At 42.5% G+C, this 18920-nt stretch overlaps 1 protein-coding gene across 1 annotated transcript in view; it reads right to left on the minus strand.

The window, feature by feature from the left end:
• Positions 1–18622, minus strand: part of col11a2 (collagen, type XI, alpha 2) — a 36393-nt gene extending 17771 nt beyond the window's left edge. Inside the window, exons 1-18 of the mRNA XM_040121925.1 lie at positions 18582–18622; positions 17553–17761; positions 15207–15417; positions 14841–15003; positions 14381–14503; positions 12059–12172; positions 6968–7087; positions 5058–5273; positions 3790–3843; positions 3298–3339; positions 2917–2979; positions 2662–2736; positions 2208–2294; positions 1539–1595; positions 1228–1281; positions 971–1024; positions 567–620; positions 8–61 (exon numbers count right to left, since the gene is read on the minus strand). Coding sequence (XP_039977859.1) covers positions 8–61; positions 567–620; positions 971–1024; positions 1228–1281; positions 1539–1595; positions 2208–2294; positions 2662–2736; positions 2917–2979; positions 3298–3339; positions 3790–3843; positions 5058–5273; positions 6968–7087; positions 12059–12172; positions 14381–14503; positions 14841–15003; positions 15207–15417; positions 17553–17761; positions 18582–18622 — 1791 coding nt within the window. The remainder of the gene's footprint in view (positions 1–7; positions 62–566; positions 621–970; positions 1025–1227; positions 1282–1538; positions 1596–2207; positions 2295–2661; positions 2737–2916; positions 2980–3297; positions 3340–3789; positions 3844–5057; positions 5274–6967; positions 7088–12058; positions 12173–14380; positions 14504–14840; positions 15004–15206; positions 15418–17552; positions 17762–18581) is intronic.
• Positions 18623–18920: the final 298 nt, after the last annotated feature.

The following is an 18920-nucleotide window of genomic DNA, read 5'->3' on the forward strand; positions in this document are numbered from 1 at the left end:
GACTCACCCTGTGTCCTTTGTCACCGGGCAAACCAGGAAGACCATCAAAACCACGGTCACCCTGAGAGAGACACACAGACGTGTAAGGAATTTCTACTGCAATGCAGAAGCTAGAAATGCATCACAAGTGGAGCAGATGCGTTACTATCGAGTTTGAACTTTTGATTCGCAGATAGCAGTAGTTCTGGGACACCGGAGAGAGCAAGTGATGCTGAAGCGGACCCAGCAAGACCAAGACCAAGTAAAAGCTTTCTTAATCCTTCCACTGTTTTTCACATTTATTATTTCACAGCCTCAGCATTTAAAAAATGAACCACAAGCCTCTAAAGACTCAGGCGGGGATATATGTTTAAGTTCAAGGCAACATATCTACTGCTGAAATCCCAGTTTCGGTGCGTATTGGCATTTAAATAGCGCCGGTAATTCATTTTTCATAGAGATCTGTTCCAGGTCTTTTAAAATACCAGCCGTGGGACAAGGTCAAAACAAACAAAAAGTCAAAATCACAAGCCAGTGGAGTCCATTTTGCTGATGCCCATTAAGGAATGAGACCAGAGGGAGGTTACCTTAGTTCCAGGCTCTCCTGGCATTCCCCTGGCACCATCAGCTCCAGCACGGCCCTGTCAGGAGACAAGCAGAGGAAGAATACATTCTCAAGTGCTACTTTAAATGAGACACAGTTGTACCACTTGCCAAATACCCATGTTTTGTTTTTGACAGGGCATACTTAGATAGAAAGAATTTAAAGAGGATTATAGGATAGCTTCCCGCTTGTCAAAAGCCTTCCGGAGACTCCTGGAGGTTTGTGGGCTAAAACTGTCTGATGACTGCCACGTTATCAGTGGAAAAACGTAAAAGTATTTACAGCAGCAGTAATTCCTTAAAACGTGCAATCTTTGGGTTACACAAGCAACAAACAACTAAATAAAGAAAGCCAATACAAGACACGCTGGCTGTTTTTTATGCTCACCCTTCTTCCTGCTTTGCCTGGAGGTCCCATCAAACCCTGGGGTCCCCTGGGGCCCTGACAAATGAATTAGATGTCTGTGATAAATGCTTGTCATTCTGTAGATCCCAGCTGAGTAAACAATAGCTTCAATAGCAACATACACAATTCTGTAGTATAAAAAGGAGGGTCAAGTACATGATTTGACATGCAAATTATTTAAATGATTTCATTTTTTCTGTGAGGTCAGGGTTCAGGTTGGGCTCAGTGAGTGTTATTACCTGAGGACCGGGGTCTCCACTCTCTCCCTTCAGACCAGAACTTCCAGGATTTCCCTGAGAAAGACACAACAATTATCACCATCATCACCAGAACTATTTATCATTTCAATCCCCTTAATGATGAGAAAGAAACTCTTTTTGCATTTAAGAGACTTAACAAAAAAGAGGCCTATTGTGAGTTGAAAATCCTCGTCATATGTCAAACTTTTTTGTATCGTGTATAATCAGCTAGATTGGAAAATTGACAGTTGGCGACAACAACGACGAACTCTTGATGTGAACGGTGAGGGTCCGAATGACAGGTAACATACCAGGGGTCCAGGGCGTCCAGTAAATCCCATTGGTCCAGGAGGTCCTTTCAGAGCCATCTAGAGACAACGACACCTCACAATCAGTGATCAGGGAGGCACATGGCTGCTTGTGATGTTGGCGATGTCGGAGGAAAAGGAAAGCTCCTTTCGTCCTCATTATAAATCTCCCTGGATGAGAGCATCAGCTAAATGTCCGTGGTGTTATGAAGTCAGAGGTTTTCTCTGCTGTGTATGTGTTAAGTGCAGTCTGTGTCCTCATCGTTGGGTAATATTATGTTGTGTTCTTGTACTCACCTCAGTGAGCGGATGATGGATTTGTTATTATGTTCTCTTTACCCAAGATCATTATTGACATTATGCTTATGTACAAATAGATATTCAAACTTTACAGTTGGATTTCATGTTGCACCGTATTATATGTTGTGCAGTTAAATCGCTTGAGCTTATTTAGCAAATTGAAAAGGGCTGTAGTAATGATACAGTACTTTTAGTGGTAAGATTCATAGTGAGTAAGTGAATCACTTCTGCCGTTTCCAGTTTGCAGTCACATGAATGTCCTTTTTTTTTTTTTTTTTTAAAATCAAAACCAAAAAGAATTAATGTCTTTTTTGGTATTGACTCCACCGATACGGTCCTTGAAGCAAACTAATGTTAAAAGTGAGGACTGACCCTGGCCTGAGACAAGATGGCCGCCGCCTGGGCTTCCTGTGCAGAGACAACAGGACCCTTATCTCCTCCACTCTGACCGAAACGGAACTGCGAAAAGAAAAGGAAAAAGAAAAAATATAAATTGAATATAATTTATCAACAAAAAAGACTCAAACTAATAAAAGGGACAAACAAATCAAAATATGGTGGCGGGTTTATAGACTGTGGTCAGAGACGAACCTCCAGCTTATATCCATTAATATCCACTATTTAATAAAAAGCCAGCATCAAGCCATTGTAATTGGTATGTACGCTGAACATACAAAGCTATACAGAATACTGGACAAGGGCCACTGTTACATCTTAAAAGTACCTAAGAAACGTTTGCCCATGTTGGAGCAGACAGCACTCACATTTATGGCAATTCAAACAGTACCCCTCTCTATGAAAGGATCAAAGGTTAAAGGGGACTCACAGGCAGCATGACTGAGGTTCCTGGAGGTCCAGGGACTCCATCAGCTCCAGGCAGACCAGGTTTACCAGGAAGGCCCTGAAGGATGGAGGGAGGGATGGGTGAGCTTGCAGGTTCACGGAAAGAGTGGAAATGAAATGTGCTTCTTTGTCAAAGTGCTTGGGCAATGGCCAATAATGTCTCAGAATTGTCGGTGCACAGATTCAACACTAACGTCTCTGCAAACCTACATTTCTTCAGATAAAGTGATACACTCACCCTCTCGCCAGGGTCGCCAACAGAGCCAGGAGGTCCAGAAGGGCCGCTGGGGCCGGAAAGACCCTGAAAGAGGTGGGGGGAAGAAACGCTCGAGTGTTCTGGTTACCGACTCAATGAACTGGTCATTTTCTATGTCAGTGTCAGGTGCGGTTCGATTGTGGTGTTGCATAGAAACATCCCAAACATTAAGTTCCAGAAACAATGTCAACGTAATGTTAAATTGGTAACAAGCAAGTTAAACCACGGCTGTAAATAATTCACAGCACACTGAATGAGGGTACTGATCTAGAAGAGCAAGGAGAGTGTTGTTGTAATATTTAGAGGTAGGTAAGAAACATTTCTTTAGGAGAGAACACAAAGGAATAACCATCATTTACTTACAGCAGGTCCCTCAGGTCCCGGAGGTCCTTCAATCAGCATACCCTGCAAAAAGTAAAGTTAAAAATATAACGCCTGAGGACAGGAACCCAACAAAAGAAACATACGAGTCTGCACAGTGCAGAAATACACCTCATTACTCCATTAATCAGACTCACGTGTGGTTGTAATATACCTTAACTAGTAGAATTTTCTACAAACACATACTTTAATGCAGCCGTTGAAAGGGGCAAAAAGATGTGCCCCTTTCAACGGCTGCATTTAAGGTTAAATAACTTATCTCGGCATTTTGGGAAGGAAATAAGCACTGAACAAAAAGAAATGATTTTAGATGAAAAGTGGAAAAATGTTCAGCCTCTTAGCTGGTCAAGAAGACAAGATGCTCAGGGTCGTCATTTTTAGCTTCCGGGAGAAGCGTCACCTCTCTGTCACAGAGCAAGCCTGTTTGAATACACCTACTCAGGTAAAGCTGCTTAAAGACGATTAGTAACTCACAGGCTCCATGACTGCAGGATCTCCTTTCTCTCCTTTCTGGCCTCTGACGGCGGCCTGAGGAAAACACACATGTAGCCAATAACACAACACAGTCAGTATAGGTGGACTTACGCACACCCACTGAAAACAAAAACGACAAACACACTCACAGAGAATGCATTTGACAGACGATAGTGTTTTCGATTGCATGCACTGACAACAGGAAGATGCACACTTGAATAAACGCACCCACATTAATTTGCATCATTATTACACACTATTATGCTGGTGTAGAAAACAGAATAACAAAACCGAAACCTGTTTTGCCTGTGATAAAGGCATAAGCTTTCGTCCAAATACCGATGATTTAATGGTTCTCCAAACTGTTGGTCCATTGCTTGCTGAACTTTTTGCATAGATACAGAGAATCACCTGGGCTTAGCAGCTCTAAATGAAGCTATACACTGAAATAAATGGCATTCAAAGCAAAAGATGCAGCAATCAGTCACTTGCAGCACTTTGAAATGCCTCTTTATGCAGTGTATGTAAAGTATTGTTATTGTTTATGTCTATTAGGATCCCAAATAGCTTCTACCATGGTAATAGCTATTCTTCCTGGGGTCCTGTGTTGCTCACTATACACCGTATAGAATAAAACCCATTTCAACCATGATGTGGAGGTTAGGTCTTGGTCTTTAAAGTATTTGAAATGCATTCAAATACGGGTTTCTCTATGACTGATTGAGCTTGCCTGATACAAAGTTGAATCTATGAATGGGCTTTACTTGCATGGTGGCCATTTTGAATTTACTTACATGACACTTTGGGTAGGAAACTAAAACAGCTGTTAACAACTAATACATAAAATGAATACAAAGGCAAACTGAAGGTTATTTTTTTAAGGTCAAGTCTAAATAGGTAACTATGGTCAATGTTGTAGCTGGTCCTCCTGAGATTTCTAAACTTGTAGGTCTGGCTAAAGTCCTCACTTCTGTGTTCAAGTAGTGGTTATGATGGCTTAATTCTCTATCCCAGTGTTTCAGGTAGAATTTCCTACCACGTGTGTTCAAATCAGCCACCGTGGGTAAGACGTCGATAGGTCTCGGTCAAAACAAAACAAAACACGCATACGTAAATCTCTCTCCGCAATGGCCTATGAAAGACGGCAAACTCAAACAAGTCATTTGAGAGGACACTGAATACAATTTGACAGAGACTAGGATTCAGAGTTGGTTGAAATCGGTTTTTTTTTTGGTTTTGTATTTTGCCTCTGAAGCAAAACGACTTACGCCTCCCTCGTCTGTCACAGCGGACAGGGCAGGGCCCATGTTGCCATCGACCTCTCCAGTCTCCATTAAAGGCTCATTGTAGTCCCTGTAGGAATAGTCGTATTCCTTAAGGCCCACGTCCCCAGTCACATACTCCTCAGTGAAGGCCTCCTCGCCCACACCGCCTGCCTTGGCGGCATCTACCTCCTCTCCCACCAATGTTGTCTCCACCTGGGGCTGGGTTGGGTTTATCAAAGCCGCAATGGGACAGATGGAGGGGAACAAGAGGATGAGTCAAGCAAAGGAAAAAAAGATGCAAAAGGAGGAAGGAATAGTGAAAAGGAGGAGGGAGAGGTACGTATGATGGGACAACGTAAGTAAAGGAAAGAGAAATACAGAAGGAAACAAAAGGGGGAGTCGAAGAGAGGGGCATATATGGAAAGAAGTGAGTCTTACCTTTTGCAAATAAACAGTGACATAGGGACAGAAAACTAAAAAACATCTGGCTGACTATCAGTCCTTCATGCCGTAACTTCAGTCTGACTTTCTCAGGTGAAATGTGGATTAGCAGGTTTATCCTGCGACCTCAAATCTTCTGTCAATCATCTATAGTTGAGCTCATAATAAGTATGTGTTTCCATCAAAGCACATCATTATCAGCTTGTGTGTAATGAAACCAAATGATTTCTCCAAATTGGCCTAAATGTATTATCTGACATTCGAAATGCTTGGTTCAAATAGAAAGAGACAGACAAAGAAAATCATGTCTTGCTTGTCCCTAAACACACAGAACTGATATGAAACACTTTGTGAAAACAAGCTGCTGCTATGTGCTACGCTATGCAAAGCAAAAACTATGTTATAGTCTAGTTTACTTACCATGGTAAAATATACAAATGTGAATCCAGTGGAATTATGCTGTGCAGTTATCTCATATGAAAAAAGTAATAAATGAAGATGAATAAATGTGAAACACTGTCACAACAAACTGTGAATAATAAGTATATTTGTTCCTAAAATGTACCTTATAGACTGACTGACATATTTCTCTCCAAAACAGTAGCAAAAAAACATTCTTAGCATCAAAAGTGGAAACCAAAACAAAGTCATCAAAGTCAGTAAATACAGATAAAATGGTCATTATGACAATGAGGATTATTACTGAAATAAGTGAACTGTGAGAAACAAATCAGAACTGTGAGCAACTCATTCTCAAGCTCTGTCAGTGTAGGGCTGTAGAGAAAGCCACAGCGACTACTGTATTCTCTAGTTCAGTTAGATTTTTCTCTCAAACAAGAATGCATTATATTCATCTCCCTTTGTTAATGTGGTTAAAACTGCGTATCAAATATTCCTGTGTGAGTCCCTTTTTCACAAGATTTTTGTTCTTATGACAAGATCAGGAAACCGATCGACCAAGAATCTTGCGATGAGAACAAAACAGGAATCTTGTTGTTAGGGAAAAGGGGAGCCACATAAAAATGTTTGATGATATAGGCAGATGAATGTGGTGCATTCTCTTTCGAAAGAGGTGGTGTCTTATGTCTTGTCACGTGGCATCAGCGCCAACAAAACAGTGATGTGTGGTTAGAAAAGTTTAAAGCGAGACACAGAGCTATGACTACTTGGTTAAATTACAAAGACTGGGCTCACCACCACACAGGTATCACACCGTCTTCTCCCTTAGGCGATGGAAGTCTCTCGTATTTAGGTAATGATTTATTCTTGTTTCTCGTCACTGTATGCTAATTGTTAACTTAAACTAACTAAAGTTTTTATACTTTACTGTGCAAATCAAGCAAATGTATCCGGAGATTTGGCATTTAATTTAAGTGTATGTTCTCTATAAGGTTTATCTATGCTGTCGGTCTTCTTTGACTGTTTCACGTCCTTGATCTGTGTCACTGGTCAGAGTGTAATTTTCTTTTTACCTGCGCGGGGATCTCCTCATGTCCAAACACCTCACCCTCTGGCTGTGGGACCGTCTCCTCATAGTAATAATCAGTCTCTGTAGCGGTGTGGCCAGCCTCGGTATATTCAGTGTCTACATCCTGATTGGTCAAGTTGACAGGAATTGGGGAGCACAGAGGAAGTAAGCAGATTTGAATGGAAAGGCGTGGTTAGTTCAAAGTCTGCTTTTAGGCAATGATGAGTTAAAAGAAGAAAATGGAACATATCATAAAATTGTGGTTGCCAGAGGCAAAGAAATGTTTACAGGCAACACACATTTTTAAAGTTGTAAAGATCCATTTTAGAAAAGAAATTTCAGGTAGTTTAAAAATCCCAATGACTATAAATTTTTGCCAAATGCAAGATTTAGGGAGTCATTGAGACGACATTGCTGAGATTTCTTTTCTTTATGTTGCTGAACCATTTTTGCTTTTCAAAGTTCACAAAGCCAAGATTCATGACAGGGTGAAGTCTACTCTTAGTGGAGGTAGGCCTGAGAGCCTCTATCCATCCCTTAAGGTGAAAACATCATGACTTGATGCTTTGGGATGTCTAGTTTCACCCAAGACCAGAAGACAGAGAAACAACCCAAATTAACAGCCTCACAGAACATAATTCTGTTAATTCATGCTATGAATTTTCCGGAACCCACTAATGACCATGAACCTCACCACGTCTCTCTACCTTGAAGCATGCCAGCTTTATAGTAGACTGCAAAATGATTGAAATTGAAGCTCGGATGAAAGCACATTTAAAGCTTGCTTTTTTGTTTCTGTGAGGCTGATTTATTCATATTTGATAAAAAATATGACGAGAGACAGGGAGACAGATGTCAGAGAGAAAACACAGGTACTTCAAAAATAAAAAACAAAAAACAAGAATAGAGAGAATGACAGAGTGACAGGGGAGTTTTGTTGTGTTGCATGTGTGCAGAATGTGATAGTATTTGTGTTTTCTCAGGTTTAGTTTCTGTGCCATAGCAATCCATGCTCATTCATTTGACTGTCTTCCCTGAAAAGAAAGAGACGGAGCGATGGAGTGTATTCAGGTTCTGAGATCCAGTTTCAGCAGCTTGAAGGTAGGAGTATGAAGTGAAGTAAAGAACAATGAAACTGTACAATTAGCCATGCTTCAATGTGCACAGCTGTATCATATCATATGGAGCAGTTGGGGTGATCGTGAAGATCATATGATATATAAACAGAGGAGAAGGCGCCCAGCTTAGGGCTGGTATGAACCAGCTTCCATTCTGAAGGCCAGATTGTCCACCATTAAGGATTTACATCAAAATTTGCACTTCCAGCCATCTATTGAAAGACCAAACTATTCATAAAAGAGACCCCCAAAATGGTAAAAATTCAAACATTAAGTTTCACAAAAAAATTTGTTGCAGACCCTGGATGGTGGAAAGAGCTGGCAACCAGATGGGATAGATGGGACATACGACTCTGGACATTCCGACCCAAACATGAGCCCTCCTGTTGTACCTGTTGATAACCGTTGATAACTTTCTTCGCTGGGACTGCAGTTCCACCCAGCACAGCCTTGCCAAAGGGCGGGAAGGGTTTGTGCTGGGATTTGACATTAATGTCCACCACCACCTTGGATTTCGTGGGTCTGGGTGGAGTGGGCCGGACAAGGGCAGGTGTTGGAGCTACTTTCTTCGGGAGGGAAACCTTTTCGACCACATTCTTCACTACTTTGCTCATCGTTGATTTGACGAGAGGGACTTTAGTGACCACAGTTTTAACTTTGGTGACCTCTTTGACTTCTGTCTTCACTTGAGTTTTTGCCGCTGAAGCTTTGGTGGCCACAACCTTTGCCGTTTTTGTAGGTTCGGGTTTTGATGCTTTTGTGGGTTTCGATGCCTTGGTAGCCTCTACTTTGGCAGCTGATTTAGCCGCACTGACCGCAGTCTTTTTTATCTTTTCTACTTTAACAACTTTCTCAGAATTTGCTTTTGTAGTGGTTACAGTTTTTCCAGCACCATTACTAATGGTTTTCTTTTCTACCACAGAAATAACTTTGCCATTGCCATTAGCCTTAACCTCACTGTTGACTTTATTCTCAGCTTTGCCATTAACTTTGACTTTAACATCTTTAACTTCAATGGTAGTTTTGCCATTTCCATTGGCTTTCTTCTCTGCTGTAGCTTTGCCGTTACCATTTCCATTAGCCTTAGACACAACAGTGGCTTTTCCATTTCCACTGGCTTTCTTTTCTGCTGAGGATTTTCCATTTCCATTACCATTGACTTTCTTCTCAGTTACAACCTTACCATTGCCATTTCCATTCACCTTGGCCTGAGCTGTAGGCTTAGCTTCGGCTGTAGCTTTGCCATTGCCATTAGTTTTTGCTACAGCTGGTTTTCCATTGCCATTGCCACTGGCTTTAGCTGCACCATTTGCTTTCTTCTCAGCAGCGGGTTTACCATTGCTGTTCTTTGCTGGGACAGCCACGGACTTAGATTTGGCTGCTGCTGTTGGTTTGATCTTAGACAAGAGGATCTCTACTGCAGTAGGCTTTGCTTTGGATGGCTTGGCTGTGGAAGACTTGGGAGCTTTGCTGGGCATAGGTGGCTTGACTACAAGTTTGTATGGACCAGTCTTGGCCAACTTAGCTGGAGTGGGTTTGGCTTTGACAGAGGTGGTTTTAGTGGGGGCGGCTTTTCCATTTAGCGCCTTCTTCTAATATCCGTGATTATTGTTTGGTTGAGATGTTGTTTAGTATGTAAAGGTGCATATTGACAAAGGCAGGGAGAGAGAGTGGAGAAAGACAAAGATACATGGAGGGGTTGGGAGGGGGATAAATAGTACAAACAAGGGATGGACAGAAGGAGAGAGAAAGACAAGAGTGGATGTTTTGAGAAACAATGACATAAAGATGGCTAAGGCTTGGATGATTTACTGAGACTGTACAGGCATTACTGGATACAGCAGACGATAAATACAAGTTTTTCCATGGCAAACAAAAATACAACTGAAAAAAAGGACTAGTATTCGAAAAATTTCAAAATCAAATCCATATAAGACATTTGACAAGCCTAATGTTTTTGACCCAGGTTATTTGGAGTGTTTTTTGCTGATCTCTCCAGTAATGCCATTCCCAATATTAAATGACAAAGCAGCATCTCTGCGCTAATAAGAACTGGAGCCTGTGGTTTGGCAGAGGCACTGAGGGTGTGACTGGTCAGGTAAAGCCGGTGCTGAACTCACACACACAAGTGTAAAACATACACATCACTGATGCACTGACCTGATGTACTCACACACACACAGACACACACACACACACACACACACACAGTTCATAATGCACTGAGCAATGCAACTGCAAGATAGAGATGGATGCTGCTGTTTAGCGATGCAAAGGAGTGAGGATAGATGCCAGGCTTGCATGCATATGCATATTAGTCACATAAAAAACAACATAATGAAAACTACTGTGCATGATTAATTATTACTACTCATGCTGCTACAATGAAAATACATGCAAACTAACACTGTAAACATATTGACAAAAATTTCACCCAAATAATATAGTGTGAAGGGAAAACAGGCCATCACCGTGGATATAAAGTCCTCAAATATGCAATACAAAACAGAAACAGACTTAAAGGAGACAGGCTGGCATACATGTGTGTCATGTATGCCATGCAAAAGTCAGATGTACAACCATGAATGCATTTAACAACACAAACACATGTGCAATGATATTCCCATGTTGACTGGAAGATTGGTATGGAAACTGATGACGCAGATGTACAGTAGGTGCATGCGGTGACATCCTCCAAGACAATTAAGAAATCATGCAAGTAACAAGACAATACAGACACATGCCCTGGTCAAATAGTGCTGCAAATCTGTCTGTAGGTTTTTTGTGAAGACGAATGGGTGGGGTTTGTCATAAATGACCATGTAATGAGCGCCAGAAAAAATTCAAATAGTCACAGGGAAGCATATGCAAGTCAAATAATTATGCTGTTCTGTGATTATCTTCTTAACACCCACAATGTGACAAACCCCACCTATCTTGTACACAATGTAAATGAAAAACAAAACGTATTCACAAAGACCATTTGACCAGGATGACATAAAGAGAAGGTTACTCTGTACTTTCTAATTTGTTTCCTATACTAACATGTATTTGCATTTGCTCAGTTCGTCATCAAAGACAAAAAAACACCCAATCATCACGTAATTCATTGGTTTGACATGGTGACGTCAGCAGACCCACGTTTTAAAACCAGGGATGATATTAAGAAACCTATGTTAAGAGTCTAAAAGAAATCAAATTAATGATTAGCCAATTTTCAATGTCAGGCTATTTGCTTTTTCTTACGGCATGGCTGACCTGCCATGTGGGTGTCAGAGATTGTTTGTGATACAGCTTTCATCTTATTCCTTGTACAGTAAATAATGTTCTGAGAAAGTTTTGTGACATCCCTCCGTAAACATGAACACGCCCTTTTTAAATTCTCAAAAGGCTTCCCTTCTTCTTTGACTTCGGGAGAAGGTAGTTTGGTTCGGTTTAGGGTGGAACAGGATGGGATATATGAGATAGGAGTGAATATTGGAGAACTGAGTGGAGAAGAATGTGAAAAAACAAGTGTGCGTGTGTAGATAACAACACAGCTGCACCTACGCCACCCTAGTGCCCCCACTTGGCCACATGTGAACACAGATACATATATGACAACATGTAAATGACATGAGGACAAAAAAAAAAAATCACAAGGAGCAAAGGTAATCCCGTGTGACGGAGATGGTGGAAACGAGGTGGATGTGAGAGAGGACAATGTGGATTAAAGAAAAAAGTGACTAAAACAGGGGAGGTATGGAGGGATGAGGGATGAGAGAGGCATACGGCGTGGTAAAAGTGAAAAAATGTAGATTACACACGAATATTGTAGGAAATATGTTATGTAAATTTAGTTGACACTCAAATATTTAGCAAGCTAAACCTAAATGATGAATTATACCTCTCTTATTGCTTTAATACCTCTCTCTCTCATTCTCCTTCCCTTCCACAAACCCAGCTCGTGTTTTCCCTCTCTCTTTCTCCCTCTTTACCTGTAGATTGGGGGCCCACGGTTGGGGAGAGGGGGGCGCTGAGGAGGAGGGAACGCCTGTTGTTTCCTCATAATAATAGGGGTATTCATGGTCATCCTGCTCCTCATCAAAGTACTGAGAGAGGTGGAGGGATGGAAGAATTGAAAGATGGGAAGGATGGAGGGAGAGGTGGTTTGGCAGGGGGGAGGCAGGTACATGAAAGCGGGATGAATGGAGAGGAGGAATTCATGAAGAGGGGGAGAGTGGATATCCACGGGGAGGTGAGGAGGGGTTACAGAGGCCGCAGAGGGATAAATAAAGATAAAGAAGAGAAGAAGTGAATGAGGGGCGAAGCAGAAAGAGGGGAAAAAATAAAACATGGTGATAGATAGCCAGAGACAGCAGAGGAGATACTGACAAAATGCAAAGCTTTTATTTTTCCATTCATTAGAAGGAGTCTGTGCTGCTGGTTAAAAAGTGTTGATATTTAAAATGTCCATACACAGACGACCTTGATGAATGAGAAAACAGCAACAAAAAAAAATAAAGCAAAGGGAGAAGTCAATGAATACAACCACAGTGATTTATATTCATTCAGAAAGCAGTCATCTCAACAGCATCAACATGACAGGGCTTGGGACGCAAAAGTGCTGGAGCTCTGTACAGTGTCTGACAATTTATACTGACTTAAGATCCAGCATGCATACTTAAAACAGAGACCATGTACTTTGGATGAATGAATGCGGATGAAAATCACTCGCTGCTTTAGCTCTTGGTGTCAGGGAACTGTCAGCCTCCAAATATCAGTGTCTTTTTGGGAGAAAAAGAACGAGGGAGAGCTTGCAAAGCTTGTAATACATGTAATGTGCACAACCAGTCTCAGTAAGCAAAGAGGCTCCACCTTAAGCCATCTTCATGCCAGATCCTAGTATTTCTCAATTTGACCAGGAAAACCAATCAGAATTTATGTAGTGAACAAATTCTCTGTCTTCAATCCAGGGGGAAAATGGGGGAAGACATTGACGTTGGCTTGTATCATCCTCTTTCCCCTACCTTTCTGTGTTCTGTTGCAGTAGAGCGGGGGAAAAAAAAAAGTGACAGCTAATCCACTGCTGTCGCAGTTCAAGCTTATGTTTCTCCACAGCAAGGTGTGTGAAATGATGCCCATTTGTAGAGGTGTAGTTATGGGGGGGTATGATATGGTAAGGCCTCTGGCTTTTCTTAAGCTACCTCGGGGACACACAGACCGGGGAGGTGAGGGGGAAAGCGGATGGATACAAACTGTTGCTGATGACGGGGATGCGTGAGGAAGGACAGAAAGGGAGAGCAGCACTTTGATGACAATATCAGATGACTTATCATTTTCAAACTGAACCTGAGGACTTTTTCTCGCGTTTTCTGACCGGCGCGATTAGTGTGGCCTTTGTTTGTACTCTCTGATCACATTTTCATGTAGCGAAGCTTTCCTAACACAAATCATATTTTTCCAGACTTCATTTCTGCATCTTTGGAATCGACTGAATTTTACAACCGGGTGCACCGGGAGGAACGTGAAGCGAACACAGGAAGAACACAGAAAATACAGACAGGACGAATTTTGAAGGAGGTTTTTCCTGAAAGGGGACAGTGCCAACCACCGGGCCATATCGACTGTTCACAAGGTAAGAGCTGCAGTTAAAGAGTATTTTTCAATTCGGAACATAACTGACTCAACTGATCCTCTAAGTTCCTTTCATGTACAAGGTGCTTCAGTCCGCCTCCAGTCTCCTTTAACTTTGAATACACATGGCTATCATTTAGAAAAGTTATGTTAGTCCTGGGATCTGGCATTCTCTGTTTTCTTTTTTTTTTTAGCACTCTGGCTGCCTTTCCCTGAATTCTCAAGATTTATCCTTCATATATTTCTTTGATCTCGTGATTTCCGTTCAGTTCAAGAAAAAAAAAAATGGGCTAGAAAAATAAAGTCTTTCTTTCATTCTTTCCTCCTCCAAGTAAATAAATAAATGATAAATAATCTTCATAAAGTGCCACAGAAAAGGAAAACAAAGTCCACTCATTCTGTTTGGGTCTGCTTTATTGGCGCTACAGATGAGCCTACCATTCTATGAATGAACTGTGTCAGCATAGTGCTGACAGCCTGACGTTATCCGCTCTGTAACTGATGCTTCTCAGTACTCTTGTAAGTGCTGTGGGTTTTATGTGTGGCCACGTATTCGCTTTGTGTGAACAACTGAGACCTCATCCTGCCGAGTGAGCGGGCAGGTTTTGCAGATAATTATTCACTAAGAAGTTTCAATTGTTTAACACCTGCGTATGAGCCCGTGTTGTGGTGGTGTCACTCACGTATGTGTTGGGGTCCTGAGCCTGGGTCTTGGGCAGAGGGGAGTCACAGTCAGGGCTGTAGTGTTCACAGAAGTCATAGGCAGCCTGGGGGTTGGAAGCGATCAGCAGTTGCTGGATGTCTCCCTGTGGAGGAAAAAAAAACAGATGAACGAAAAGCTGTACAGCTGCATCACCTATTCGGGGGCTAAGTGGCTTAAGTATTAAGTATGAATGTGTTTTGAATCTCAATTAATGCTACCTTTTATGACTAGACTTTGCTTCTGTGTGAACTGACCAAAAAAGTAACCTCATGAAAAGCCGTACCACAGCAACATCAGATTTATGATTTGCCTGTTCAGATTTAGTGGTTGCTACAGCTGCTACAGCAGAGGGTCCTCACAGTCACTCCACCAGTCATCAGCCACCCAACCAGTAACCACATAGTTTGCCCCTTGCCCGTTACGCTGGTCGAGGTCCTCACCTGGAAAACCTCCTCATCGAGCAGACGGGCTCCGAACACTGTGATGCCATTGGTGTCGACTTCTGCATTGTTGCCACGGGGCAGGGCACGGGTCATCTTCTTCTTGCAGTCCAGCAGCAGTGTCACGTTTTTCTTGGAAACGGAGAAAGCGATGCGATGCCACCTAGAGGCAAGGAGGAGGAACCGAAGGCGAATAAATGCGTAATGTGACTACAGGTCTAATTAAAAAGTTATCTAGCCGACCCACGAAATCATGGATACATCTCAGCCAACACTCGTACACCTACTACTGCCAACCACTCAAACCACATGACCCCAACTGTGTCATTTCAACCAGTCACAAACTGGCTCTTGCTGGTTACTGACTTGCCATCAGCCAGGTTGACGCCTCTGAACAGTGGGTAGTCCTCAGGGGCTGGCTTGCCGTTCTGGTCCTCGTACAGGAAAACGGGCGAACGTCCCAGTTCAATGCCCAGCTGCTGGATGCCCTGCTCACTGTAGATGGAGAGGAGGAAGGCCTGGAGACCAGCCTGGGCCTTAACCAGACCCATGATGGAGAAGTTCTCCGGGAAACGACCTATGAATGAGGGAAGGGGGGTTGGGGGGTGGGAGGAGAGAGACAATGAAAGAAGGAAAGTATTAGACCATAAACATGGGTCATAGCAAGACTGGCTTGTCAGCATTTTAAATGAGGAGGAGGCGGCGGTCGTTGAGAAAGGAGCAAACAATAGGAAGGCGTGTAGGCTGACCTGGACCTTGCTCCAGAACATTTATTTATCGGTGAAAAGAAGGGAGGCAGGAGATTGAGGTGAAGAAAGAGAAGACAAAAGAAATATCTTTCAAGCAGAACAGATGAACAAGTTGTGGCTGGTGAAGGAAGAGACAAGAATGGGGAAGCAGTGCAAGAGGAGAGATGGAGAAGAAAATGTGAAAATGACACCAGTGATGAGTTTAAAGTGATCTGTGTCAGGATTATCTGAATATGGAATATCTGAATATGGTCCCATGTGAAGCTGGCATAGATGATGAGGACACATAACAAGAAGTGGGCACAGCAGGAGGAGGATGGCTAGACCTGAGAAAACGAGTTGAAAATCAGCTTTGACTTCTGAGGATTTCTTCACAACCACATAAGTGCTACGTTCTCTTTTCTCTCCTCACTCCAGGGTGTCGGCCAGAATTCTACAGTTAATTTGTTATGGCTCTCCCAAACAGTACCACCCAGCTCCCGCAGCGCAACACATCACTATACTTCATATCCACGAGCGATCTAGCACAGGGCACAGCAGCCTGACTAAACTCCAGAGAGCTCAGTTTAAAATACATCTAAACATAACCAGCAACCCGTAATGAGAATTATAGGCTTCTGCACTCTGGAACTCATCGTACGTATTAAATATTAAGCCCTGGTGTAAGTGTAACGTACTCCACAGGCACGTTGATCCCTTCAAATTTGCCTCCTCTTTCCTGAGCAAACTCCCTTGTTGTCAAAATAAAACTGATACTAAATCTTCATATGCTATAAAGAGCTGTATTTTCATAATACTGTACGCAATGTTAATAGCGTACCACCGCATTTGGCTGAGTTATTGTCAAAGTAGGAATTAGTTTGATTAATATCGGACTGCTTTTGCAGTAGTCCGCAGCAGTTGAACATAACTTTGCTAAATTAAGCCGCTCACTACGCAAGGAAGTGTCCTGACCAAAATATTTTCGTCCTCAAGTTTATCGTTGCGCTTATACCATGGCCACTCAGCACGGGGGAAACGGCAGGGTGTGCTTAATTCTCCGTGCACCTTTTAAAGTTTGTTTCAGGTTCAAGCCCTAGCATTCATTATCAGCGAAAGTTAGCTCAGCAAGCGGCAGCCAGCACCGTTGCTATGGATACGCCCGTGCACTGATTTAGGGGCTCGGTCGCACCGTGGACGGTAACTACCGTTGGTTTGAGGTGTCTCGTTTCAACCAGCGGATCCCTACGAGACAATCGGAAAACGGGTTTTTGCCAGTCTGCGAAACCTTTACGCAGAGACGCTGCGCATTCACAGGTTGTACAATCCGAAAATACGTACATGCAGGCAACATTGGAAAAAAAAAAAAAAAATCTTCTTTTGGTTTGGTTGGTTCTTTACCAAAATAAAACTAGAATATAAATACTCAAATTTGAGACACTACCTGTTATATTCATGTGGGGGAAATGGCCCTGCCATGGAAGCAGCAAGATAAAAAGAAAAAATTTGATTTCAATAACTTGTTTTTCTTCCGTTATACTGTAGTATACTATGAGGTAATAGTGTATGTCTAGCCTGCCGTTTGTTCCCTTTTTCTCTTAAAAAGACAACAACCAAATCAAAGGCCTGGCAACTCAATCACTCCCTTTACTGTAAAACAACTTTTTTTAAACCAAACGTATTATGACAGTGGTTGTATTTGATATTAAAAGGAAAGTTCAGTTTATTCATCATGAGGTGAACTACTCAGCCTGTGGACAGTTCTGCGGCTGGACCCCGATGATATCAAGGTAAACTTTTTTGCATCTGTCTCTTACCAGTCCCCCAACAATGAATAATAAACTGAGTGCCTCCTTAAGCAAGACAAACATGAGCCTTTAGATTTAAATTTATAGTAACAACGACCAAACAACCTTACGGCAATTTACAGAGTAGTCTCTTCAAATACTCAAACAACCTGTCGTCCAGTCCAGCTGAAGCCTACCTGAGAAGAGCTGCTTGGTGGGGGCAGAGATCTGGGCCTTCTTGGAGATGCGGTAAGCATGATCGGGGCTGCCGGAGCGGCGGGATGCGCAGAAGCCGGGGACTTTCTTCACGCCCTCAGGGAGGGAGGGGACCTGCAGAGCCCGCAACACATCCACCGGGTCTGAGGGACAGAGAGAGAGGAGCAAGAGAAGAGACTTGTCAATATTTCTGCAAAGACATAAAATCGGTTAACAAAACATTTGATTAATGACAATACAACAGGCTTAAATATTTTCGTTTTTCAGAGGGTCCGACATCTACAGGCTGTATAGAAATCACTGTAAAAGACTTTTTTTTAAAGCTTACTCCTATACTTCTGTAAAAGAGAGGACAGTTTTATCTTTCACTGGAGCCATTCTTTGCAGCTGCAGTGACCAAACCTTGCCCAGAAAATCGAAGAATTTAATCTTGAAAGTAATCTTAAATGTTCTTGCAGCACTAATTTGATGTAGAAGCAGGTACTGGGGATGCCCACAACGGCCACCACTGTACATTTAGATATAATTTAAGAAAGGAAGCACTGTGCCAAAGCAAATGGGCAACAGTCCAAGGCACATATATGAGCCACGGCAGGGCAGGTACAGTAACGCTCAGTTTAGACCAGAGCGGAGACAGTGCCTTCTATTCTGCTCCCATTTATCAAGCGACTGAAACAAGTGGCTGTTGAAGCCATAGTGTTGAGTCGAATGAATGTTTGAGGACACGCAATCATTTCACAGTTTAACCTGACACGCACAAACACACAAAACTGCAGGAATGCACACACACACACACACACACACACACTCCAGATATACAGTACACAGCCTAACATCACATACGCAAATATACACAGTCTCACATCCTGTCTCCAGTTTCACATGCTGAGGTCAACCAGTCTGTTTCTCCACCCTCAGTCTGCACTGTGGTTTACCTTGTTTGCCTTCTCACATTGCTCAAAGGCACTGTGTCAGTCTGCCTGTTTTCAGTTTAACAGGCATGGCTCTACGCTCCCGACCTCAGGGTCTGATTCCCTTCACGACCTGCCATGCCGCAATAAATACTGTACTGTAAAACGATGAGGATAAAAGTGACCGGGTCTCTCGTTTCATAATTAATTTCCCCAAACGAGCCACTGAACAGCTTATGGAAATGAAGAGCAGCAGCGCCACCGAGGCAGAGGGAGAAAGAAAATCCGAGTCACAGCCATCTGGTGTTAAGAAAAGAGACGCGCTGATGTTCACGGCTCAGTGTTTGCTCAGGGTCCTCTGAAATCTCACCGTCTTGTAAACAAATGATTTGAATGACAGAGCATTTTAAACATAAACTACAGTTAGTCTGACATTCA

This window comes from Xiphias gladius, chromosome 24 (assembly GCF_016859285.1).
Source record: "Xiphias gladius isolate SHS-SW01 ecotype Sanya breed wild chromosome 24, ASM1685928v1, whole genome shotgun sequence".
Lineage (NCBI taxonomy): Eukaryota > Metazoa > Chordata > Actinopteri > Istiophoriformes > Xiphiidae > Xiphias > Xiphias gladius.